Source organism: Bubalus bubalis, chromosome 12 (genome assembly GCF_019923935.1).
Source record: "Bubalus bubalis isolate 160015118507 breed Murrah chromosome 12, NDDB_SH_1, whole genome shotgun sequence".
NCBI classification, from domain to species: domain Eukaryota; kingdom Metazoa; phylum Chordata; class Mammalia; order Artiodactyla; family Bovidae; genus Bubalus; species Bubalus bubalis.
Window position 1 is genome coordinate 1,769,090 of NC_059168.1, and position 25,713 is coordinate 1,794,802.

Genomic DNA, 25,713 nt, shown 5'->3' on the forward strand with positions numbered 1-25,713 from the left:
CACGTGGGCAAAGAGCCTAGGGGGTGCTGGGCACTTAGCAGGCCCTCAGCAGTGCTGGTTCCCTCCAAGGTCCAAGGTTCAAGGCAGGTGTGATTGCCCTTAATCCATCGCCCAGCAGTTCCAGAGCCGAGTGGGGCGGATAGGGGTGGTGCAGAGTTCCAGGCTCCAGGCTCTGAGAGCACAGGGAGAAGGCATGGGTGACCGTACCTGGTCTCAGCAGTCCCTGCAAGGCAGGGAACTAGTCCCACGGTGAACTTGGATGCATATTAACGCACCCAGCAGAAAGATAAAAGAGCCCCAACTTAAGAACAGTTTGCGCTATGCTGATCCAAGAGATGCCACGGTGCCTGCGGAGTTTAGGGAGCCAACTGTTGATGGTGATCATTCTTAACAAATGCCGATCACCTGCAAAGAGTGTAAAGCGCCTCACCGAATGGCTTTATTCGGCTTCCGATGGAAGGTGGCGCCCAGACGTGGGGCTCAGGAGTCAAACCCCAGTCTCAACCTTGGAGTGTTTCAGGGCTGCGCCCATGACGCTGGGCAGGGCCCTTGGGGCGCGCCCCAAGGTTTCGGGCGGGGACCGGGCGGCGGCGGCCGGGGCTCCTCCCTCTTCGGCCAGGGCGCCCCGCTCTTAACCCGCGCGCGGGGGCGCCCGGGCCACTGGGCTCCGCCGAGCAAGAGAGCGGTCAGCGCAGAGTCAGAGCTGCGCTGGTCCCGTCCGGTTCCGAGGTCGTCGCCAGCCCGCCAGCATGGCCCCCTCAGCGGCGTCGGGCGTCAGCAGCCTGCCTAGCGGTTTCGCTGTCTTCACCACCTTCCCGGACCTGCTCTTCATCTTTGAATTTGTGAGTGGCTGGCGCCTGGCGCCGGCGCCGGCGCCGGGAAAGGCAGGTCGGGATGGGTCGTGGAGTGCGTTCTCCTCTGCCGCAAGCCGGAGGGTCCCTGAGCCTCTGGCAGCCGCAGGAGGAAAGGCTCTCCTCAACCCCCACCCCGCGATGCTACTTTGCCCCCTTCTAGCCCACGATAAACCGTCTCCGAGATTTGGGTAGAAAACCAAACTCGCCACACGGATCAAATGTCGTAAGCTGGCCCGGGTCCATTGGGAGCGCGCCAGGTCCAAAGCTGCGCTCCCAACCTGCTTCCCATGGGCTTATTGGCGATCGGCGTCCTTGTAGATGCACCCGGCTCTCCCCAGGGTTGGGATTTTTGTTTTAAAATTTAGAAATCAGCAAAAGACACCTGCGTATTACCAAGCGAAGGGTGGAGATGGGGTTAATGTCATAGGAGGAGCCTAATCTGGGTTATTTTCTCTTGAACGTTTCTGGCGAGTGAAGGAATTGACCACCACTTTGATCTGGAAATAACACAACAGGCTGTGACCGCTCTGCCACAGTCATTGTGCTCATTGTGGAGTGTGGGGGAGGAAGAGGGACCTGAAAGCTGGGCCCTGACTTGGCTGACCTTGAGCATCCAAGGGCTTCTGCACCTGCTGTTGGTCCCTCCTTACACTGGAGCCCCAACCAGAGGCTGTGGGAAAGCGCTTCCTCCTCAGGGCTCCTGGAAAGTGCTCTCTGTGGGGACACTTCAGACCATCCTCAGCCTAAACTCCCCAGGGTCCCAGGCCCTCACCTGGGAAGGGGCGGGCTGTATTTCTTTCCTGGGTGCGGTTCCATGAGCCAGGAGACTCCTGTCCCTGCATCCCCACCACAGTAGTGGTTGCCTTGAGAGTCAGCTGGTAAAGAAAACACCCAACCTGTTCAAAAATGGGACCTCAGCTTCTTACCTCCTGCTCGGTTGGGGAAGGCATGAACAGCAAACCCAGCAGGTTCTGTTACCCATGGAGGGTAGAGGGGGAGCACCCGTGGGGGAGAGGGCTGAAGGGGTCAAGTTTGCCTGGTGGCACCATATCACTGAAATTGAGCCGGAACCTGCGTGTATACAGAGTAACTTTAAATCCTGGTGCTAGCCAGAATACAGGAAGGGATGTCTAGAAGAAGCTCTAGACACCTCTAAGCTCAGCCACACCATTTGTAGGTAGGGACACCCAGTCCCAAAGTGGAAGGGGTTTGCATTCACTGGAAAATTCCTTCCCCAAACGGCTCGTCTCTGTGCTTCTATTCAGCACTTAGCCTGAAAATGAGCATGTATAGTAAGCAATAGGTTGTTCCTTCAGAGGCTACTGTTACTTACAGCGACAGAATTTGGGGATTGTAAGTGATGAAGGCTAAAGGTGAGGTGTGTGATGGGGCGGAAAGATTTTTAAGCCACAGAAGGACTTGCTAGTATCTCTTGAGTTGCCCTAATGAGTTGTTTACTCTGCCTTTGTAGCTGTTTGGGGAGCATTATAACAAGAAGCATCAGAAAATGCGTTGAGAATTCCTTGGTGGTCCAGTGGTTAAGAATTCGCCCTTCTACTGCCAGGGGCCAGGGTTCAATCCCTGATCAGGGAACTAAAATGCCACAAGCCATACAGCATGGGTAAATAAATAAATTTTTTTAAAATGTGTTCACTGGGCTTCACACAAAAGACTCTGGCACACCTTCCTCCTCTTGCCCTGACTTGAATAGGTGAACATGCAGTATTCATAATAGTCAACCAGTGGAAACAGCCCAAATGTCCCATCAACAGGTGAACAGATAAACGAATAGTGATATTCCATGCAGTGGAATACTATTCAACTGTAGGAAAGAATGAAGTACTGGTACAGGTTGATAAACCTGAAAACACTACGCTGAGTAAAAGAGCCGGATACAATAGGTCACATGGTATTTGGTTCCACTTATGTGAAATGTCCAGAATGGGTAGATCTCTAGAGACAGAGCACAGATTGGTGGTTTGCCAGGGGCTGAGAGGAGAGAGAAATGGGGAGCAACTTAATGGGTGTGGAGTTTCCTTTGGGGGTGATGAAAATGCTTTGAAGTTAGATAGAGGTGGTGAGTGCACATCGTGAAGGTATTAAATGCTATTGAACAGGTCAGTTTTAAATGGTTAGTTTTCTGTTGTGCCAACTTCATTTTCACTTTTTAAAAATTGAAAACTGTTTCAAAAATGACAGAAAAGTATACATACTTCAATAGGCATTCATGTAACTATCACTCAACTTTGTTATACCTTAATATTTTTCCTTATTTACTCTCAGTAGTAAGGAAATAGAGCTTTCAGATAACATCTAAGCCACCTGGATATTTTGCTATTATCTTACTCTCTTCCCTTCAGCCTTAGGACCACCCCTGGGCTGAACATGTGTTCAATGTTAGACTTTTATTGCACCCCTAACTATTTATGATTACACCTGTGTGGTTTCATATTTTCCCGCTTTATAGAAAGGATGGTACACATCCTTCTTCAACATGCGTTTCATACAACCTTGTTCTGAGGTTTATACACACTGACACTCTTTATTTGGTCTTTTACTGATGGACATTTGGGCAATTTCCAAATGTGATACAGCAGACGGCACTGCCAAAGAACATTCTTGTGTTTGTGCCTGTACTTTGGGGAATTTCTTTCGAGAACACAAAGAGATTTGACTCGCTGGGTCATAGGGATTGCACACCCTCATTTTCCCAAATGTTAGCACACTGATGTCCAAAATGGTTACTCCAACTCATAAGTGGGGTTACCAGGAAGCTGATGGAGCTTAATTAAGCTCAGGACCCCTTCTTTCTCAGGCCCCTTCCAAGACTCTGGCTGACTTTGCGTTCCTTTAGAAAGAAGGTCTCCATACTGTATAACCCTCCTGACTCCCACCAGCAGCTTATGAAAGTTCCCATTGTGCTTCATCTTGCCTCACTTGGTAGAGTCAGACTTTGTAATTTTCTGCTAGTCCAATGGGTGTGAAAGGCTTGATTATTTTTTAAATCTGTGGTCCAGCAAGTTGTTGATTACTCACAGTCCATATTCTCATGCTTGACCTCCCAATAGCCTGGGAGGTGCCGCAGTCAAACTTTCCGCCTCCAGGTCTGCAGGCTGGACCTCTGCTGAGCTCCCCAAGACCAGGAAACTGCCCAGGAGCAGGGAAGGGTGGTAGCTTGGGCGGAGCAAGGCAGCTGTTCCCTAGGCCTGCACCCCTACCCTTGGGCTCCTGGCCTCTGAAGGCTGTGGCAGACCCTGTCTCCATAAGCACCCCAAAGCCACCAAGGCCCTGCTGCTGCAGGCAGGGGTCACAGGTGCACACCCCCGCCAGGCGCAGGCCGAACGTCGCATGTCCCCCTCCCCCAACCGCTCCCAGGGCTGTGCTCTGGCCTGTTCCCCCTCACCCACCCGAGAGAATTTTTCCTTTTGGAGCCAAGGCTCTGTTTCCCTTCCCCCGCCCGCCAGCGCCCTCGCCTAAGCCAGGGACTTCATGACACTGGGACATGTTCAGAAAACAGGATGTTAACATAGGATGCTTTTGTCTCAAGCTCCAGCCAGGGTCTCCAAAGGAAACTTCTTTCACAAAGTGTTGAGAGGGACACCTCCCTTTCAAAACTTTTGGAGGGGTTGCCTGAGAACAGGTTATGCAATAATCTTTAACCCAACTCCCTCCTCCCCAGCCTGCTAGAGGCAGCGCCGCTGACAGCATGGCCGGGACGTTGAGAGAGAACTTTTGTTTGGAGAGTGTGCTGGGGATGCCATCCACTTCTCCAGGCTCGCTGCTGCCCCCCACCCCCCCGCCTGCACACCTCAGGAGCCCGAGGGATCAGAGAAGGTCAAGTGATGAGGGGCAAAGCCTGTAGTGTGCAGTTTTAGGGGGTGAAGATGGGGAACCACCTGGAATCGTTGGCCGTGTCGACGCTTAAAGTGAACTGAACATATGCTATGCTTGTGCTTCATTGCTCAGTCATGTCGACTCTTTGCTACCCCACGGACTGTAGCCCACCAAGTTCCTCTGTCCATGGGATTCTCCAGACAAGAATACTGGAGTGGGTTGCCATGCCCTCCTCCAGGGGATCTTCCCGACCCAGGTCTCCCGCATTGCAGGGAAGCCTGAACATAGTAGTTATTAATACTAAAGTGAGACTTTCAGGGGCCCAAAGTGACTGGGGGCTTTTTATTATTTGACGGTGACCAGAAAAGTCCTCGGACCTCCCTGGTAGCTCAGCTGTTAAAGAATCTGCCTGCAATGCAGGAGACCCCCGTTTTATCCCTGGGTCAGGAAGATGCCCTGGAGAAGGGATAGGCTACCCACTCCAGTATTCCCAGGCTCCTTGATGGCTCAGATGGTAAAGAATCCACCTGCAATGCAGGAGACCTGAGTTCGATCCCTGGGTTGGGAAGATCCCCTGGAGGAGGGCATGGCAACCTACTCCAGTGTTCTTGACTGGAGAATCCCCATGGACAGAGGAGCCTAATGGGCTACAGTCCTTAGGGTCTCAAAGAGTTGGACATGACTGAGCGACTAAGCACAGCAGAGAAAAGTCCTGGCACTTACCCTAGAGCTTCACCTGTCTGGGAAAAGGCAGAACCACAGAATGGGAACTAGACAGTGGGGGTGGGGTGGGGCCAGGATAAGAAAGCAGTTTTCTAATGGGAGGTCGGCATTCTGGCTCCACGGGGAAGGCAGCCTGGAGACCCCTAGGGGATGAGAGCTGTAGAATCCCAGAAACCTAGAGTTTCTAGAGCTGGGGGAAAAACAGGCTCAGAGAGGGGAGGCACTCGCCTGGGAACTGCATCTCCAGGATGGGCCTCCTTGCAGTGACAGCAAGTCCTGAATTCACCCCAACACCCGTGACTAACTTTTGCCTACAGGAAACGGGATCATTCTGCCCACCTTGCAGCCCTGGGTGAGGCCTGGTTCCCTCTTCTCCCCCAGCTCCCCCAGAGGGTGAAGGGACAGTTCGGAGATCTTGGGGAGCCCACACCCGCCAAGGCCTTGTTGCTACAAACACCCTGGAGGCTCTGAGCTGCTAGCTCCTGGGCAGGTCCAAGAGTCTGCATGTGATACCACCGCATGGCCCCCAGTGACCCAGCTGGGTCTGGAGTGGTCCTTGGGAGGCCAGTCTACACCCTGAATGTTTAACGGGGGGACAGTGAAAGGCTTGGGTGGGGAGCCGGATGCCCTGAGGTTCCCCTGGGTTCCTGGCAAGCACCTCTCCTCCAGTCACCAGAGAGTGGGGACAGGCCCTGCTGGCCAGTGCTGGCCAGCCTGGCTTCCCCGACTGTGCCCTCTGACTCCTGGCCCTGAGTCTCTCCGGTGTTGCAGGCCCCTCCCTGCAGCTGTTAAGGGCACAGCTGGGTTTTTACCTTTCTTCTTCTCTAAAGGGAGGGGAGGTGGAAGTCTCTCAGGAGGTTGTCCTTGGAGCTGAGGTACACTTGACTTTTTAAGTTTTTCAAGAATGGGGAGGCTACTTTGATCAGGAAACAGTGACTTTGAGCTGTTTTCTGGAAAATGCTAAGTGTGAAGATGCAGCTTAGCTCCCGGATCTATGCTTGCATGTGTCATCATGACCAAGCCACCTTGAAAAAGATTACCTTTTAAGTTTTCCATAAGTCACCCCCAAGTCAACGCTGATGGGGCCCCCTTCTCTGTCTGAGCGCTGTCAGAAGAGACGAGGCAGGTTCCAGATGCCCCTGCAAAGGCACATCTCACACTCAGGGTCAGGCTGGCTATTTGTACCCACAACCTCCATGCCCCCTGCCCCCTCCCCACCGGCTGCCAGAGAGCATGGAGGAGGGTCACACTGCCTGCCGAGGCTAGCTCTGTGCCGCTGGAGGAATGGCTTGGCTTTTTTTTTTAATTGAAGAACAGTTGATTTGCAGTGTTGTGCCAATCTTTACTGTACAGCAAAGTGACTCAGGTTTACACATGTATACATTCTGTTTTTATTTATTTTAATTTGTTTATTTTTAGTTGAGGGGTAATTGCCTTATGGTATTGCAGTGGTTTCTACTGAACATCAATATGAATCAACCATAGGTTTACATTCTGTTTTTAATATTCTTTTCCATTATGGTGTATCCCAGGAGATTGGATATAGTTCCTTGTACTATACAGGAGAACCTTGTTGTTCATCCATTCTAAATGCAGAAGTTTGTATCTACTAACCACAAACTCCCAGTCCGTCCCTTGCCTTCCTCCTCTCACCTTTGGAAGCAGGTCTGATCACTGTGTCTGTGCGTCTGTTTTTGTTTCATAGCTAGGTTCATTTGTACCATATTTTAGGTTCCATGTATAAGTGATATTAGAGCTTCCCAGGTGCCGCTAGTGGTAAAGAACCTGCCTGCCAATGCTGGAAACATATGTTCGATCCCTGGGTCAGGAAGATCCCGTGGAAGAGGGCACAGCAACCCACTCCAGTATTCTTGCCTGGAGAATCCCATGGACAGAGGAGCGTGGCAGGCTACAGTCCATAGGGTGGCAAAGAGTCGGACACGACTAAAGTGACTTAGCATGCGTAAATCGACTTAGCTCACACGCACATAAGTGATATCATATGGTATTTGTCTTTCTCTTTCTGACTTCCTTCACTTAGTATGAGATTCTCTAGTTCCATACATGGGCGAAGGCAATGGCACCCCACTCCAGTACTCTTGCCTGGAAAATCCCATGGACAGAGGAGCCTGGTAGGCTGCAGTCCATGGGGTCGCTAAGAGTCAGACCTGACTGAGTGACTTCACTTTCACTTTTCACTTTCATGCATTGGAGAAGGAAATGTCAACCCACTCCAGTGTTCTTGCCTGGAGAATCCCAGGGACTGGGGAGTCTAGTGGGCTGCCATCTATGGGGTCGCACAGAGTTGGACACGACTGAAGCGACTTGGCAGCAGCAGCAGCAGCAGTTCCATCCATGTTGTTACAAATGGCATTATTTTGTGCTTTCATATAGCCGAGTAATATTCCATTGTATATGTGTACCATGTCTTTTTTACCCAAGGGCTTTGCTCTGGACTCAGGACACATTGTCTGGGGGAAGGGCTGGTATGGGGACTGGGCCCCCTGGGGCCAGCCTCAAGGTGGGATGGGGCCAGTCTGCACCTGGCTGGGGGCTGGATTTTCCTGGATTCAGTGCTGAACGCCAGCTTCCAACCCTCATACAAGCCTAGCTGGGCTTCCTCCTGGCTCTCACTTGGCACCTGGTCTTGGTGCTTTGAACCGGGGCCCCTGGGGTTAGGCACTGAGGAGATGCCCCAGAGGGTGCTCTTTCTGGATGCTGAGGGATGTGAGGACAGCAAATGACTGACACCCCTGGGCCCTGAGGCACTGCCTTGAGGAGACGTGGGCCAGCTCCTCACAGCTTCCAGACTGCCCCACGGCGCATGGGCAGGGCCCTGTACTCTGTGCATCATGGGACTCTGACTTGCCTCCTGCATTCTGGTGGGAAGTTGTGGTCCCTGGTAGCCTCCGGGTGGGCAGTCTCTAGTGGTGTAACCAGTTCTGAGGGTAATGTAGCAGCCTTGACTCTCTGCCTCAATTCCCAGGCTCCCTGTCCCTCCCTTTTCATTGTTGTTCGGTTGCTGAGCTGTGTCCGACTCTCTGCAACCCCATGGACTGCAGCACATCAGTCCTTCCTGTCCCTCACCGTCTCCCCAAGTTCGCCCAAGTTCATGTCCATTGCATCAGTAATGCCATCCGACCATCTCATCCCCTGCCACCCTCTTCTCCTTTTGCCTTCAGTCTTTCCCAGCATCAGGGTCTTTTCCAATGAGTCCAGGTGGCCAAAGTGTTGGAGCTCATCTTCAGCATCAGTCCTTCCATGAGTATTCAGGGTTGGTTTCCCTTAGGGTTGACTGGCTTGATCTCCTTGCCGTCCAGGGGACTCTGTCCCTCCTACTATGTGATTGAGCTTCGTCTTCAGCATCAGTCCTTCCATGGGTATTCAGGGTTGGTTTCCCACAGGGCTGACTGGTTTGATCTCCTTGCCATCCCAGGGACTCTGTCCCTCCCACTATGTGATCAATATTGCACTCACAGGGGCAGAATGGCCTGTGCTGAATCATTTTAATACACCAAGGTCCTAGGACCTAAAAACATCTGTAGGAACTAGAAGAAAAGCTGTCACACATCGATGGGCAGTGGGAAGAAGGGCCACACAACCAGTCTCAGCTGACCTGAAATTCCACACTGGAGCCTTGGTTCCTATTAGAATGCAGTCGGGCTAAGAGGGGAGGGGCAAGAAGAGAGGAGCAGGAAGGAGGGGGAGAAGTACCCCCTCATGCTTATAACCAGTGCCATGGAGAGAGAAGGGTACTGGGGAAGAGGAGATTTCCCTGCAACCCCCAGGAGAAGGGAATCCGGCCTGGACAGGGGCCCACAGTCCACACTCGTCCTGTTAAAATCAACTGCAGATCTGAACTCACAGCCTATCTCTGAATCCCAAACCTTTATCCATCTCCTCACCAACAGATTCAAGGCCCCCTGGGTCCTGGCCTCACCCTCAGACTAAAGGGACACTAACACATGCTTTCAATGGCACCCCACTCCACTACTCTTGCCTGGAAAGTCCCATGGACGGGGGAGCCTGGTGGGCTGCAGTCCATGGGGTTGCTAAGAGTCGGACACGACTGAGTGACTTCACTTTCACTTTTCACTTTCATGTATTGGATGGCACCCCACTCCAGTGTTCTTGCTTGGAGAATCCCAGGGATGGCAGAGCCTGGTGGGCTGCCCTCTATGGGGTCACACAGAGTCGGACACAACTGAAGCGACTTAGCAGCAGCAGCAGCACATGCTACTTTTCATACTGTTCATGGGGTTCTCCAGGCCAGAATGCTGAAGTGGTTTGCCATTTCCTCCTCCAGTGAACCACATTCTGTCAGACCTCTCTACCATGCCCCACCCGTCTGGGGTGGCCCCACATGGCATGGCTTAGTTTCATTGAGTTATACAAGGCTGTGGTCCATGTGATTAGATTGACTAGTTTTCTGTGATTATGACTTCAGTGTGTCTGCCCTCTGATGCCCTCTCTCAGAGCCTGCCGTCTTACTTGGGTTTCTCTTACCTTGGACATGGGGCATTTCTTCACAGCTGTTCCAGCAAAGTGCGGCCACTGCTCCTTACCTTGGATGTGGGGTAGCTCCTCCTGGCCACCGCCCCTGACCTCAAGCGTGGGGTAGCTCCTCTTGGCCGCCCCCCTGACCTCGGATGTGGGGTAGCTCCTCTCGGCCATGCTTCTGCAAGGATACTGAAAGAGGAACTCCCCAGGTTGGTAGGTGCCCAATATGCTACTGGAGATCAATGGAGAAATAACACCAGAAAGAATGAAAGGATGGAGCCAAAGCAAAAACAATACCCAGTTGTGGATGTGACTGGTGATAGAAGCAAGATCCGATTCTGTAAAGAGCAATATTGCATAGGAACCTGGAATGTTAGGTCCATGAATCAAGGCAAATTGGAAGCGGTCAAACAGGAGATGGCAAGAGTGAATGACGACATTCTAGGAATCAGAATGGTTGGGTGAATTTAACTCAGATGACATCTACTACTGCGGGCAGGAATCCCTTAGAAGAAATGGAGTAGCCCTCATGGTCAACAAAAGAGTCAAAAATGCAGTACTTGGATGCAATCTCAAAAATGACAGAATGATCTCTGTTCGTTTCCAAGGCAAACCATTCAATATCACGGTAATCCAAGTCTATGCCCCAACCAGTAACACTGAAGAAGCTGAAGTTGAATGGTTCTATGAAGACCTACAAGACCTTTTACAACTAACACCCAAAAAAGATGTCCTTTTCATTGTAGGGGACTGGGATGCAAAAGTAGGAAGGCAAGAAACACCTGGAGTAACAGGCAAATTTGGCCTTGGAATATGGAATGAAGCAGGGCAGAGACTAATAGAGTTTTGCCAAGAAAATGCACTGGTCATAACAAACACCCTCTTCCAACAACACAAGAGAAGACTCAACACATGGACATCACAAGACGGTCAACACCAAAATCAGATTGATTATATTCTTTGCAGCCAAAATGGAGAAGCTCTATTCAGTCAGCAAAAACAAGACCAGGAGCTGACTGTGGCTCAGATCATGAACTCCTTATTGCCAAATTCAGACTTAAATTGAAGAAAGTAGGGAAAACCACTAGACCATTCAGGTATGACCTAAATCAAATCCCTTATGATTATACAGTAGAAGTGAGAAATAGATTTAAGGGACTAGATCTGATAGAGTGCCTGATGAACTATGGACAGAGGTTCATGACATTGTACAGGAGAAAGGGATCAAGACCATCCCCATGGAAAAGAAATGCAAAAAAGCAAAATGGCTGTCTGGGGAAAAGAAGAGAAGCAAAAAGCAAAGGAGAAAAGGAAAGATATAAGCATCTGAATGCAGAGTTCCAAAGAATAGCAAGGAGAGATAAGAAAGCCTTCCTCAGCGATCAATGCAAAGAAATAGAGTAAAACTACAGAATGAGAAAGACTAGAGATCTCTTCAAGAAAATGAGATATACCAAGGGAACATTTCATGCAAAGATGGGCTCGATAAAGGACAGAAATGGTATGGTCCTAACAGAAGCAGAAGATATTAAGAAGAGGTGGCAAGAATACACAGAAGAACCGTACAAAAAAGATCTTCACTACCAAGATAATCACGATGGTGTGATCACTCACCTAGAGCCAGACATCCTGAAATGTGAAGTCAAGCAGGCCTTCGAAAGCATCACTGCAAACAAAGCTAGTGGAGGTGATGGAATTCCAGCTGAGCTATTTCAAATCCTGAAAGATGATGCTGTGAAAGTGCTGCACTCAATATGCCAGCAAATTTGGAAAACTCATCAGTGGCCACAGGATTGGAAAAGTCAGTTTTCATTCCAATCCCAAAGAAAGGCAATGCCAAAGAATGCTCAAACTACCGCACAATTGCACTCATCTCACATGCTAGAAAAGTAATGCTCAAAATTCTCCAAGCCAGGCTTCAGCAATATGTGAACCATAAACTTCCAGATTTCAAGCTGGTTTTAGAAAAGGCAGAGGAACCAGAGATCAAATTGCCAACATCCGCTGGATCATCAAAAAAGCAAGAGAGTTCCAGAAAAACATCTATTTCTGCTTTACTGACTATTGCAAAGCCTTTTACTGTGTGGATCACAATAAACTGTGGAAAATTCTGAAGGAGATGGGAATACCAGATCACTTGACCTGCCTCTTGAGAAACCTTTATACAGATCAGGAAGCAACAGTTAGAACTGGACATGGAACAACAGACTGGTTCCAAATAGGAAAAAGAGTACGTCAAGACTGTATATTGTCACCCTGCTTATTTAACTTCTATGCAGAGTACATCATGAGAAACGCTGGGCTGGAAGAAGCACAAGCTGGAATCAAGATTGCCAGGAGAAATACCAATAACCTCAGATATGCAGATGACACCACCCTTATGGCAGAAAGTGAAGAGGAACTAAAAAGCCTTGATGAAAGTGAAAGAGGAGAGTGAAAAAGTTGGCCTAAAGCTCAACATTCAGAAAACTAAGATCATGGCATCTGGTCCCATCACTTCATGGGAAATAGATGGAGAAATAGTGGAAACAATGTCAGACTTTATTTTTTTGGGTTCCAGAATCACTGGAGATGGTGACTGCAGCCATGAAATTAAAAGATGCTTACTCCTTGGAAAGAAAGTTATGACCAACCTAGATAGCATATTCAAAAGCAGAGACATTACTTTGCCAACAAAGGTCCGTCTAGTCAAGGCTATGGTTTTTCCAGTGGTCATGTATGGATGTGAGAGTTGGACTGTGAAGAAGGCTGAGCGCCGAAGAATTGATGCTTTTGAACTGTGGTGTTGGAGAAGACTCTTGAGAGTCCCTTGGACCGCAGGGAGATCCAACCAGTCCATTCTAAAGGAGATCAGTCCTGGGATTTCTTTGGAAGGAATGATGCTAAAGCTGAAACTACAGTACTTTGGCCACCTCATGGGAAGAGTTGACTCATTGGAAAAGATTTTGATGCTGGGAGGGATTAGGGGCAAGAGGAGAAGCAGATGAAAGAGGATGAGATGGCTGGGTGGCATCACCGACTCAATGGATGTGAGTCTGAGTGAACTCTGGGAGTTGGTGACGGACAGGGAGGCCTGGCGCGCTGTGATTCATGGGGTCGAAAAGAGTCGGACATGACTGAGCGACTGAACTGAACTGAACTGAGTGCATGCATGTACACTCAGTTGTGTCCAACTCCTTATGACGCCATAGACTGTAGCCCGCCAGCCTCCTCTTCCATGGAATTCTCCAGGCAAGAATATTGGAGTGGGCTACCATGTCCTTCTCTAGAGGATCTTCCCAACCCAGGGATCGAACCCGAGTCTCCTGCATCTCTTGCATTGGCAGCTGGATTCTTTACCACTTGAGCCACCTGGGAAGCAAAAGGGACACTATCTAAGTCTATATTGGGAGGGTGATGTCATAATGGGTCCCCCAGAAAGAACAAGCCTACTGACAAAGGAGCCACAAGGGCAGAGCACCTTGTAAGTAAACTGAGTCACGAAGCCTTAACATCACTCCTAGTGTTCACCATGGGAGTAGCCTCAGAGGCCAGACTTCTCAGTTGGTAGAGGAGGAGAGGGTTCCCACACAGAGAATCTCTGACCTGCCCCAGACACCTCCATAGGGTCAGAGGAGGGGACCTTGTGCAAATTTCTGGGCGCTGTCCCTGTCCTGGGCAGTGGTGCTTAGCTGGTCCTCCTCACTGGGGCTCCGACACTTTCCCCAGGACCTGACTCTGCCCTTGGTGGCCCCAGAGCTGCTCCGGTGGGGCCTGGCGGTAGGACTGGACGAGAGAGGACAGGAAGGGAGAGGCAGGCCCCAGGTACTAGTTGTAGCTTTGAATAAAGTCTGCCTCCTTGGCCGTACCTACCCTCAGCGCACTTTGTTCTCAGTGTCTGCTAATGCACGAGTGAATGAATGAATGAGTGGGTGACTGAGTACGTGAACAAATGAAAGAAGGCTTTCCTTAGACTTGCTGGGAGCCCAGTCCCTCCACACAAGGGTGGAGGGGCTCATATTAGAACTAGTGCTTGCTTCCTGCTCTGCCTTTCAGAACTGGAAGAGGCCCCAGCCTCCCTCTCAGACCCATTTTCTTGGGTCCTGGGGAAGTCTTCAGTGCTCTGACTTCCCTTTCCATGCTTCCTCCTGCTGTTTGATGCACCCGTCCTCTTGACTTGCTGACTGTTCCCTTCTCTGCAGCTGCTGTTACTGTTTAGTCGCTCAGTCGTGTCTGACTCTTTGTGACCCCATGGACGGCAGCACGCCAGGCTTCCCCTTCCTTCACCATCTCCCTGTGTTTGCTCAAACTCATGTCCTTTGAGTCGGTGATGCCATCCAACCATCTCATCCTCTGTCCCCTTCTCCACCTGCCTTCAATCTTTCCCAGCATCAGGGTCTTTTCCCATAAGTCAGCTCTTCGCTTCAGGTGGCCAAACTGTTCTTTGCAATAATTCATCCTTACCCAGCCTCTACACACGTGCATGCACGCGCACGCGCACACACACACACATACAAACACACACAGGAAAATGCCCTCAACTCTACCTCATGGAATGATTGCTCTTTTCTGTCAACCAAGACTTAGAGCTGGGACTGCTGCTTCTCCAGGAACATGGTTCCTCTACAGGTCAGGCCACCCTCACAGGCCTGCCTGGCATCGCAATGATCCCTGACTGCCAAAAGAGTTCAGTGAGCACAGACACTTCCAGAAACACGAATTGGAGCTGCTGTTCCTGGGAGAGCACCTAAGGGCTTGGGGGTCCCGGCTGGCTGTGTTCTGTGGCCACTTCCCTGTAACCCTCCAGAGTTAGAGGCACAGGCTCCTGTCCACACATGCCTTCAGGACCAGCCCCTGCCCTAGGAGTTTGGGAATGCTGACTCTGAGCCCCCAGGGACCACACTACTAGGTGTGGTCTGAACAACCTTGCGTGGGACATCCTCTTTGGGAAACGTCTTGCCTTGCTATTGGAAGAGTGCCTGCCCGTGGTGGCCTTGACAGAGTAAAATGGAACCCCAGAAAAATATTCAGAGAATTTGAGCAATTCTGCCTTGTCCTCAGTGATCCGAGTCCGGCAGGGAAAACACTGGACGATTGTGGACCCGGAGCTCTTGGCCCTGCACAAGTGAAGGAGGCGGTCTGCCAGTCTCAAGAATGTGCCGATGGAATCCTTTTCCCTCTCTTGTAACCAAAGCTCATTGTTTGAAGGAAGGCTTTCTCATCTTTTTATGTCCTTTCTGCTCCCTTTTGCAGAACCAGACAAATTTCCCCCAACTTTTGGTTTCTAGGAGATGGTAGGGTTTTCTCTTTTCCATGCTTTTGGAATTTTATTTTTATTTTAAAATTCTGGGTCCCAGTGAGGTCTAGCGGGGATAAGTACGTGTTGCCATCCTGACTGACTGGGGTTTGCACGTGGCTACAGGTGCGGCTTCCCCCCATCATATGACAGCCGTGACAGTGAGTATGCAGGGCTCTTAGTGTGCGCTGCCCCTGCAGGTATAGACCCGTCTCACCCCAGCCCATGGGGCGGGGCTGCTGCTGTCACTGCGTTTCAGACAGGGGCCAGAGCGGAAGGAATTAGCCCAGGGACAAGCAGGCGCCAGCAAAACGTGGCAGAGCTGATTCGAACTCAGTAATTCTGAAATCTACACCCTTAACCACCGTCACCTGCCTCCTCTTGATTAATTCAGAAATGAAAAGACAGAGGACTTCTCTGGTGGTCCAGTAGTTGGGACTCTGAGCTCCTGATGCAGGGGCCACAGGTTCGATCCCTGGTTGGAGAACTAAGATCCTACATGCTTTGCAGTGTGGCCAAAAAGAGAAAGAGAAAGGACCTAGTCTGAGTTCACATGAGAGCCTTCCCCAAGACTACCTGCTGAAGAAATTTTATTCACAAAAATAATTTGATGGGGGTGAACAACCAATAAAAACTTTTTGGCAATTTTTTGTCTAGTTTTGTACAATACCCTTGATTCTTAAAGCACTTCACCTCCGCTCAGCATCTAAAACCAGACAGAGTGAAAGATGGCAGTTTCCAGTCCTAAAACACCAGGGTGGCTCAAATCCCCAGCTCCACTCCATTCACACACACACAGGCTATGGCCTTGCGTCCAGAGGACACCCAAGGAGGAGTGACTCCCACGTTCAGGGCAAAACAGGGATGGAAGCTTAAGAAGAGGAAAGGAAACTTTGAACTGGAGCCACTTGGGAACTGGAGCGGCATCTTGGCCAGCATTGCTAGACACTAGAGACAGAAGCCATTTCTTCTGGTTTGACAAGAGTTACTGGAACATCATCCATGGACCGATTGTGTTATGGAAACACATTCCAAAGCCTTTGCAAAAAGTCTGGGATGTCTGCTTCTTGTCCTAGAACTCTGCTCCTCTCCTGGGCATGAGACCCAGGCACTGGAGTTTTGAAGGTGACCCAAGCAGTGCAGACTAATGGTTAAGGACCACAGTGCCTTAGCCCAGGCACCACCTCCATTGTCCAGCATGGAGATCAGGGACCCAGAGAGAGAGCTCAAGCCTGGTGACTCTCAGGCCACTCAACTTAGAGACATTCGTCTGAGGCCACCCCTGCTGGCTTCACTATCTCTGTTATGGAGGATGATATGCAGGGTGCAGGCCAGGGGTAGCAGGAACCTGGCCTGGTGACAGAGATGACTGGAAACTGGGGCCATGTCTCCACTGGTGTGACTGACATTTCAGAACCATCGCCTCTCAGCGTGCTTCCTGGGAGCTGGGAGCCCGCTCTGGGTTTTCTTTAGGAGGAGAAATGCTTGAACCCTCACCTACCCCTTCACGCTTGACAAATATTTGGCCGGTGAGGTGCTGAGGCCAGGGTGGGGTGGACTGCTCCCTGCCCTGGACGCCTTATCTCCTGGGTGTGGGTGTTGGGCTTGCTCTGTTTGCTCTCTGCAAACTTTGTAGGTGGAGTGTGGCCTGGCACTGGCTCAGCCATATGATTTATGCTGAATCTTGGCTTTCTACTGAGTGGGGCCAGGGAAGCCTTCGAGGTGGCCCAGCAACTCGTGTGGAGGTCACACTGCCTCCAGCCGCAACTCCTCCCACCCGTGCCCCAGCCTCTTGCCTTCCTAAGCCGTCCTTGCTGCTCAGCAGCCTCTGGGTCCGTGAGGTGCTTGTTCCTCCCCTGGAAAGCCTTGTCCTGACCACTTGGCCAGGCACAGTAAAGAATCTGTCTGCCAGTGCAGGAGAGGTGGAGATGTGGGTTTGATCCCTGGGTCGGGAAGATCTCCTGGAGAAGGAAATGGCAACCCACTCCAGTATTTTTGCCTAGAGAATCCCATGGCAGAGAAGCCTGGCGGGATCAGAGAGTCAGACATCACTGAGTGATTAAAAACAAATGAAATCAGCTAAGTCCACCTCTCCCTTCAAACCTCTATTGGGGCCATGTCCCAGTTGGTGCTACTCTGCCCACTCAGGGCTGGTAATTGTCTTGAGTTGTCACTGACTGACTCGGGGTCTGTATGACCCGGGCTGCTGGCATCCTGTTAGGAGTCTTCCCCCTGCCTGGATGATGCCAGGCACAAGGCCAGAAGCTTCATACGCATGCCCACAGTTTCAGGCAGTTCATGCCACCCTAAGTGCCATTTGCAGTGGAGGAAGCCGGGGCCTCCTCCAGCGGATTTGGTGGGGAGGCCCTCCCACATTATGTGCCGGCAGGCCCCTGCTCGTGTGACGGGCATGCCACATCCACTCTCTTCTCCAAGCCATGCTTTTGTGCCTTCCAAGTCCAAGTCTGTCTCACCCATCGGCACGCTCACATCCTTCTGTCCCTGTTCCTGTGAATAAGGCCTAGCGGTCTGTTTGATCTTCAAGGCAGTTATGGATGAACCTACACACGCATCTCACCCTACGGCAGTCTGAGGGGCTTATCTGATGGACTTTGCTCCGCTGATTATTGGAAAATGTGTCCCACTAACTCTCAGTCACCACTAGAGGAATTTTCTGGTGAGAGCTGCCTGCATCTGATTCACTGGGCCCACCTTGGCTTTGATAACTGCAGATTCTTCACTGCACTGATTTTTCTACCCAAATGTGATGGTCCCCTGGTGCTTCTCAGCTAAGAGGCTCAGAGAACACCTGTGAGGAAGTGCTGCCTCTTACCCAGCAAGCGGGCAGCAGGTTCAGGGAGACAGGGTCGAGCTGTGGCCACGTGCAGTCACACCACAGGGGATGCAGGGCTAGGAGGGGGCCCGTCCTCAACCCGAAGACCCTCAGGAGAATGGTGCCAAGCTCTGCAGCTCCTTGGACCCTCTGACTGCAAAACTGCATGCACCTGTGTCCCAGCCCAGGCCTTTTCTGGCTAGGGACGCTGGGGGAGGCTGAGGTGACCTCACTAGGATGGAGAGGGACAAGAAGGGAAGGCAGGCACAGGGACTCCCGGCATGACTGTGCCTTGTCCACAGAGGGAGCTAGACCGGGGCACTGAGGTCATGACCCCTATGTCTGTCCTTAAGATCCTGGGGGCTCCCTGACCCTGAGGACACAAAGCAGGGTGTCTTCTGGATAATGGTGGCAGGGAGGAGTGTTCGTCTCATGCCTGTCCTAGGAAACCTGAGACCAGGCTGGCCTGGGCCTCCCCACTCCACCCCTCCTCCAACAGTCAGAGAACTTCTGAGACTTGGGGATTTCAAGTTTTTTATTAAATGTTAACGATATAGTGTGGCTAATTTGTTTGGCCAAGACCAACAGAATCTGCTGCTCTCTACCATTTTATAAAAGAAAGAATATTTGGGGGAGTTCGCGGGCAGTCCAGTGGTTAGGACTTGGCGCTTTCACTGCCGTGGCCCTGGGTTCAGTCGCTGGCTCACAATCTGCACAGCATAGCCTTCCCCCAACCCCGACCAAAAGGATATTTTTCTATAAGAAATACTAGGAAAGATATAATCCCAGAATTTGCCCTTTACTATAAAACTGGATGGTATAAATCCTTTCTAGGGATAACATTTTTAAGTCACATGTGCCTTTGTTTCTCCATCTCACACATGGGTCAGGCCCACACTTGGGACACTGTGAGGATGAACTGAGTTAGTATTTGTGCAGTGCCCTGGCTCCCCAGCGTAGCCTCGGGGTCTGGCCTTCCTGGTCTGACCGTCACCCCTTCTCTCCCTCCCTCTGCAGGTCTTTGGGGGGCTGGTGTGGATCCTGGTCTCCTCGTCCCACGTGCCTATTCCCCTAATCCAGGGCTGGGTCATGTTCGCGTCTGTGTTTTGCTTCGTAGCCACTACTGTCCTGGCCTTCTTATATGTAATTGGCGCCCACGGCAACAGAACATCATGGATCACCCTGGTGAGTCCAGCCCTGCATGTCTGGGGCAGGGGGTAGTGATGGGCACTGTCCCCTGGGAGGCGGGCTTTCCCAGTGCGGGGTGAGGAGCCCTGTGGGTGTCTCCCGCGCGCCCTCCAAGGCCGAGCGGCGACAGCAGCCCAGGGCTCCCGCAGCAGGAGGCTGACTGACGCTGTCCCTGCCTGGTTCTCCGGGGGCTGCTCTGCCTTCTCCTCTGCGATCACCCCTTTCCTGGAAACCAGCAGCCCAGCATCCCTCCCTGTCCCTCCCGCACCTGCCAGGGGTCGGTCGGCCTCTCCCACCACCCGCAGGACTGGCTTTCGCCTCCGGGGAGGGGCCGGGGTGCCGGGGGTGGGTCCTGCTGCCCAGTGTGAGGCGTGCTCACTGCCCCGCTCCCGTCCCCGCCTCTAATGCGGGTCACCCGCTCCCATCCCCGCCTCTAACATGGGGTCACCCGCTCCCGTCCCCGCCTCTAATGCGGGTCACCCGCTCCCATCCCCGCCTCTAACGCGGGTCACCAGAGAGGAGCTTGGCAGGGGAAGAGATGGCCTGTGATCTCCCTTCCGCGTGAATTCTGCCTTGAGGCCCGTGAAGGGGGGAAACTGACACCTGGGCCACCTGCCCTGACCTCCCCTGGATGGGGTGGGGCCGTCAGCCAGGCCTCTTACTCTCCAAAGGCCTCCAGCCTAGACTTTAGAAACCCCCTGAAAATTATAACTACTCAAAAGCCTGCTCTAGTCCTTTTTTGCAAAAAAAAAAAAAAAAAAAAGAAAAAGAAATTTTTACTTATTTATTTGGCTGTGCTGGTCTTCGCTGCTTTGCTCGGGGTTGCTCCAGTTGAGGTGAGCGGGGCCTCTCTCCCTGTGGTACCCGGCTTCTCGCTGCAGTGGCTTCTCTGGCCGTGGCTCCCAGGCTCTCGAGCTCAGGCTCAGTAGCTGTGGCGCATGGGCTTAGCTGCCCCGCAGCATGTGAAGTCTTCCCAGATCAAGGATCCAACTGTGTCTCCTGCATTGTCAGGTGGATTCCTGCCCACTGTGCCACCAGGGAAGTTCCTTTTGTTTTGCTTTTAAACATAACTGGAGCCCCCATCCCTGGTCATCCTTCAAGAAAAAAGCTAACAACAAAACAATAATACAAATGGCCTGAGTCTTTCTTTCTGAGTTGAGCACCGAGGCCACATCCAAACTGGGGACTGTGACCACAGCGGACACTTCTCAGGCCCAGAACTGATTTCTACCAGTTGCACGCAGAAAGGGCCACTCCCCGACCCACGACTAGATCCCACCTCACGGGAAAGCAGCGCCCCTCCTCCATCAAAGTCCTTACTCTGCCCCCAGACCGGTGAGACCGAGCTCAGCCCATCGACCCTGGGCAATCAGTGTCTCTGAGGATGGGGTAGGGCGGGGTGACAAGGAAGTGGCGGAGGCTGGTGGAGGCGGGTCAGGCGGGGTGGACAGGCCCTGCTGGGACCACAGCCGCCCCAGGCCTCCCCGCTGGCTGCCCCATCTCTCTGATGGCTCTTTCTGACCCTGCAGGATGCAGCCTACCACTGTGTTGCCTCCCTGTTTTACTTTGGCTCCTCTGTCCTGGAAGCTCTGGCCGCCATCCAGCTGCAAGACGGCTTCTTCTACAAATATTACCATGAAAACATCTCTGCTGTGGTGAGTCCCCCGTCAAGGTGCCCTGTTCCCAGCTCCCACTGCTCGCTGTCACAGGTACTGAGTGGAAAGCTGCCCAGGCCCTCCCTACTATTTTTTAGTTCACTAGATTTCAATTTGGCCACCTCATGCGAAGAGTTGACTCATTGGAAAAGACTCTGATGCTGGGAGGGATTGGGGGCAGGAGGAGAAGGGGACGACAGAGGATGAGATGGCTGGATGGCATCACTGACTCAATGGACGTGAGTCTCAGTGAACTCCGGGAGTTGGTGATGGACAGGGAGGCCTGGTGTGCTGCGATTCATGGGGTCGCAAAGAGTCTGACACGACTGAGCGACTGATCTGATCTGATCTGAGATTTCAATTAAAATAAAACTCCCCCCTCATTTCTGAAGAAACAGAGCCCCAGAGGAGGGAACTGGTGTGCCCAGGCTCCCAGGCGCCAGTCCGTGCGCACTGCCCAGGTGGGGCAGGCTTTGAGATGGCAGATGCAGGAGGGTGCGTGCCCGCAGGGGCCGGGCAGTGTATGGGCTCCTGTGGACAACCTTATTTACCCCCTGAAGCTATGGGTGGAACGGGTGCTGGAACCACCTTCCCCCCATTAGGAGGACAGAGGGAATGAGATTGTGTATCTGGGGGGCACCTTGCCTGCAAGTCTCTGAGCTCTGAAAGGAACGTCCTCCGCCTGGGAAGCCAGACCCTCTGGCAGGCTGTGAGGTCATAATCTGAATCTTCTTGTTGCTGTTGACCTGTTCTTCTTGACCTGTTGGGTCAGGATGATAGGGAATAAGAGAATATATCCTTTAACAAAACTCTTTTCCAGAGTTATGCATGTGTGGGCTTGCCCCAGTATGCTGACTCGTTATATCAGATACATTTCTAACTGTGGATATTATTTAAAAACTAAGAAAAAGCTTCAGAAACAGCGCCCAGATTTCTAGTGAGCAACCTATGAGTTAAGTAAACCCCAAGGTCAGCTGTGATGACAGACTACAAGATGCCCGCCCCCAGCGCCAAAGCTGTGCTTCCCCCACCCCTTTGGGGAAAGGCAGGACGGAGGCGGAGAGAAAGCCCACGGGGTGGGCGCCGCTGGGCTCTGGGAACGGGGTTAGTGCGGGTGCCCTTCCTGCTCCCAGAGGGACGGGTTTCCGGGAGAGCGCCTCGAAGCCTGTCTGCTAGCCTCCAGGGGCCCATCCCCTTCCCTGGGGAAGCCATACACTCCCCTCAGCTCCCAGCCACTGCCCAGTGCCATAAGCAGGGCCCCCTCATGGTCCCTGGGACTTCCTCAACTGTCCCACAGAGTGGGAGCCTCTCCCATATGGGATCATCTCCCAAGATGGCTGGATTCTAAACAGAATCACAGCAGGCTCTCCTTCCCTTGAGACGAATCATTTGCCGCCTCCATCACCTTCAGATGACTGTTTCATTGCCCCCTCACTAGAGAAACCACAGGTACCACCCCCAACCCGACCCCAGAAGCCTTCTCTCTGAACAGACATCAGTCAGGCATCTGACAACCATTTCTGTAGAATTACTGCAGACAAGGGCAGTGAAACCTAGATGGAATGTGGATAGTGGGCCAGCACTTGACTAACAATCCAAGTGGGGTGAGTTAATGACCCTGTCCACTGGTCTAATCTCTAGTTGAAAACCGCTGGGCTCTACCACATTCTGACTTTTTTACTTTCTATCAAAATACAGCATAGATGTCTTGGGTTTTCCTGGTGACTCAGCTGTAAAGAATCCACCTGCCAATGCAGGACATGTGGGTTTGATCCCTTGGTCAGGAAGATCTCCTGGAGAAGGAAACGGCAACCCACTCCAGTATTCTTGCATGGGAAACCCCATGGACAGAGGAGCCTGGTGGACTTCAGTCCATGGGGTTACAAAAGAGTCAGACACAACTTAGCAACTAAATAACAGCACAAATAGGCTTCTAGAGAGGTGAGGACACAGGGGTACAGTTTGATGAATTTCCGTAATCCATCCATTATTCATAGTTCACAACCCTCCATGTAACAAACATCCAGACTAAGAAACAGAACATAACAAGCAGCTCCCAGAAGTCCCCTTCGTGCTCTGCCCAGTCATCCTGCCCGTTCACTCAGGATCCCAGAAGTCCCCTTCGTGCCCTGCCCAGTCATCGTGCCCCTTCACTCAGGATCCCAGAAGTCCCCTTCGTGCCCTGCCCAGTCATCGTGCCCCTTCACTCAGGATCCCAGAAGTCCCCTTCATGCCCTGCCCAGTCATCGTGCCCTGCCCAGTCATCGTGCCCCTTCACTCAGGATCCCAGAAGTCCCCTTCGTGCCCTGCGCAGCCATCGTGCCCCTCACTCAGGATAAACCCCGTCCTGGTGTCTAGCTTCTGGGCTCCACTCCACCTGCTTTGGGTCCTCACGAGCACTGTGTGCCTGCTCCCGTGTCTGGCTTCTCTCCCCACATCAGGTTTGTGAGGCTGTTCCACATCGCTGGGTGGGGAAGTAGAGGTTTGTTCTCTGCTGCTTGCTGCCCCCCGATGACTACACCAGCATCATCTATTCACCCTTTTCAAGACTGATCATGTCCCCGTATCTTTGTGAGCTCAGCTGGAGAGCCGTGAGAAGACTCTGGCGAAGTCACGGGGGCAGAATCAGGAATCTAAATGCTGCCTGCGGGCCGATACGCTGGGCTGAACACACCCCCCTCCCCCACCAACCAGGGGAAATATGAGCCCGTTTTCATGTAAAGTCACATCTTTGTATTCAAAATATCAGTTGTGTCCATGCACAGAGGAGAAGGGATCCTGAATACAGGCTCAGGATTTAACCCCAGACCTTGCCCAGACCGCACATGCCTCTCCCACGATCTGGGGTAGGGTGGCGGCGGCGGAGGTGGGGGCGGTCTGAGGATGTGAGAAGGCTTGGCAAGACCCTCTCCCCCATGCGCCTGGCCTTCTCAAGCATCTGACTACCCCTCACTCTCTCCCGTAACTCCACACCTTCCTCAAGAGCTCAGTTTCCCCCTCTCTCCTGGGCTGGCAGCAGACAGCCTGCACCAGAGGGATCCTGAGGATTGGTGAGAGTTGACTAAAAGTAGCTGGAAATTTCTGGAGAAATCTGGTGGTTCCGGGGTCTTAACCGTGGTGGACAGAAATGGCCATTGCTCATGGAGAGGGGCTTCTGAGGGTCTGAGTTCACGTCCACTCCTGGTCCTGGCTCTCTCTCCTCAGTGTACCACCTTCCTGCCCCTCTTCTGAGGAGCTCCTGCTGAGGGTCTCTGTTGGGCCTCAAGTCCCCACACGGTACACTGCTCCTGCCTGATAGGCAGAGGTCTCTTTTGAGGGCTTCTCACTCATCTGTGACTGCTCCCTTTGGACAGGGTGTCTGATTCCCAGATGGATTTTTTTGCCTGGTTATTAAATAACTCAAGTTACTCACTGCCCCTGGCAATGAGGGTGAGGGTTCGCCCAGGTGTGGAGGCAGGGCGAGGCGGGGCACCATGACTGCTGGTTTTATGAGAATTTTCAAGTCACGGGAGTGCAGCCAGTCGGATGCTGTTCCTCGGTTGGAAACTCTTGACCCTCACACCCAAGGTCACAAGCCAGGTGCAGGTATTTGCTAAGGGGCAGGAAACCTCTGGGGGCCAGCCACCCAGAGCTGGGTGATACTCCCCAAGCGAACACAGCAGATCGGGGCCTTGAAAGGGCATGCACGGAGTGACCTTTCTGCTGCATTTCCTGGCCTCTACTCCCAGCAGCTCTCTCAGTAAGCCCCCTCCTTTTGCCAAAAGCTCAAAATCCCTCCTCCCCATCCCAGCCCCTCATTTCCTATGGCCTGGCTCCCTCCGAATAATATTCTGGTCGAGGTCAGAAGATACCCAGGTGGCAAACCCATGTGTTCAAACTCTTTTGGCCAAGGCCACTGGGATCACAGTGGCGGACTCTGGTCCTACTGGTGTGCAGGAAGGAAGTTTTCCATGAAGAGCAGGGCATATTCGCCTGCAATTATCATTGGAGGGGTCTCTGGGGGCCCTCGTTTCTAGGTAGGCAGCACTGATGTGATGACATGTGCAGGCAGAGGGTTGACCTTGCACGCTAAGGCCAGGGTGTCATGAGGTCACCTGGAGTCTGTGCTCAGGGCATTCTGGGTCGCGCCCGGGCTCCACAGAAGAGCACGTCTGCATGTGTAATGGGAAGCAGTGGCGTCCACACGCTCCGGGGCTACCAACCCCAAGCACCGCGAGAGCGGCCAGCCCAGCATGGACAGCCCATGGCTTTCTGAACTCCCCCCGTGAATAGCCAGTTAATTGTCATTTATCTCGGTTGCAGGTGTTTTCATATGTAGCCACTCTGCTGTACGTGGTCCATGCCGTGTTTTCCTTAATCAGATGGAAGTCTTCCTAGAGCAGCAGAACTTTAACTGAACACCAAGAAGGTGTTAACCGACTGGCCGGCCTTCCAGCATAACACTTTAGAATGCAGAATGTTCTTCAGAATGGATAAAGAGAGAGGTTTATTCTTCCGTATACCTTCATGTCAGAGTAAGGGGGCTTGCTACGTTTATCCTCAGCTGTTGGGCTGTCTTTCCAAGATCATTTCCTATTTGAAAGGGGGCAGTGGGGTGGGGAGTGAGGACTAACCATGACACCAGACTGCTGGCCCCTGGACTGGATCGTGAGGACTGCCTACCGGAATTTTCCTCAGGCGCTTCTGAGGGTCCATCTTGCAGCAAGTTTCTCCATCTTCACGGATATTCTGCATCTTCAAGGATAATCTACCTGTCGTGGGGAATAAAAGTCATTCAGCAAATACTTGCAGATGTCCATGGTGGGATGGGATAAACCCTTGAAATACTTTATAAAGTGTCTTTATGTTCAA

The 25,713-nt window shown here is 52.1% G+C and overlaps 1 protein-coding gene across 1 annotated transcript; it reads left to right on the forward strand.

The window, feature by feature from the left end:
- The first annotated feature begins 613 nt into the window (after window positions 1–613).
- On the forward strand, window positions 614–25,713 carry MAL (mal, T cell differentiation protein). The gene is made up of 4 exons (XM_006059833.4): window positions 614–842; window positions 19,037–19,204; window positions 20,737–20,862; window positions 25,165–25,713. The coding sequence occupies exons 1-4, from the start codon at window positions 750–752 to the stop codon at window positions 25,237–25,239; spliced, it is 462 nt and encodes a 153-aa protein (XP_006059895.3). The 5' UTR covers window positions 614–749; the 3' UTR covers window positions 25,240–25,713.

Excerpts from the sequence above, each read along its gene's own strand:
- MAL (XM_006059833.4), top strand. The coding sequence starts at position 750 with ATGGCCCCCTCAGCGGCGTCGGGCGTCAGCAGCCTGCCTAGCGGTTTC. Across the intron at positions 843-19,036 it reads TGCTCTTCATCTTTGAATTT|GTCTTTGGGGGGCTGGTGTG; the intron begins GTGAGTGGCTGG and ends CTCCCTCTGCAG. Across the intron at positions 19,205-20,736 it reads GAACATCATGGATCACCCTG|GATGCAGCCTACCACTGTGT; the intron begins GTGAGTCCAGCC and ends CTGACCCTGCAG.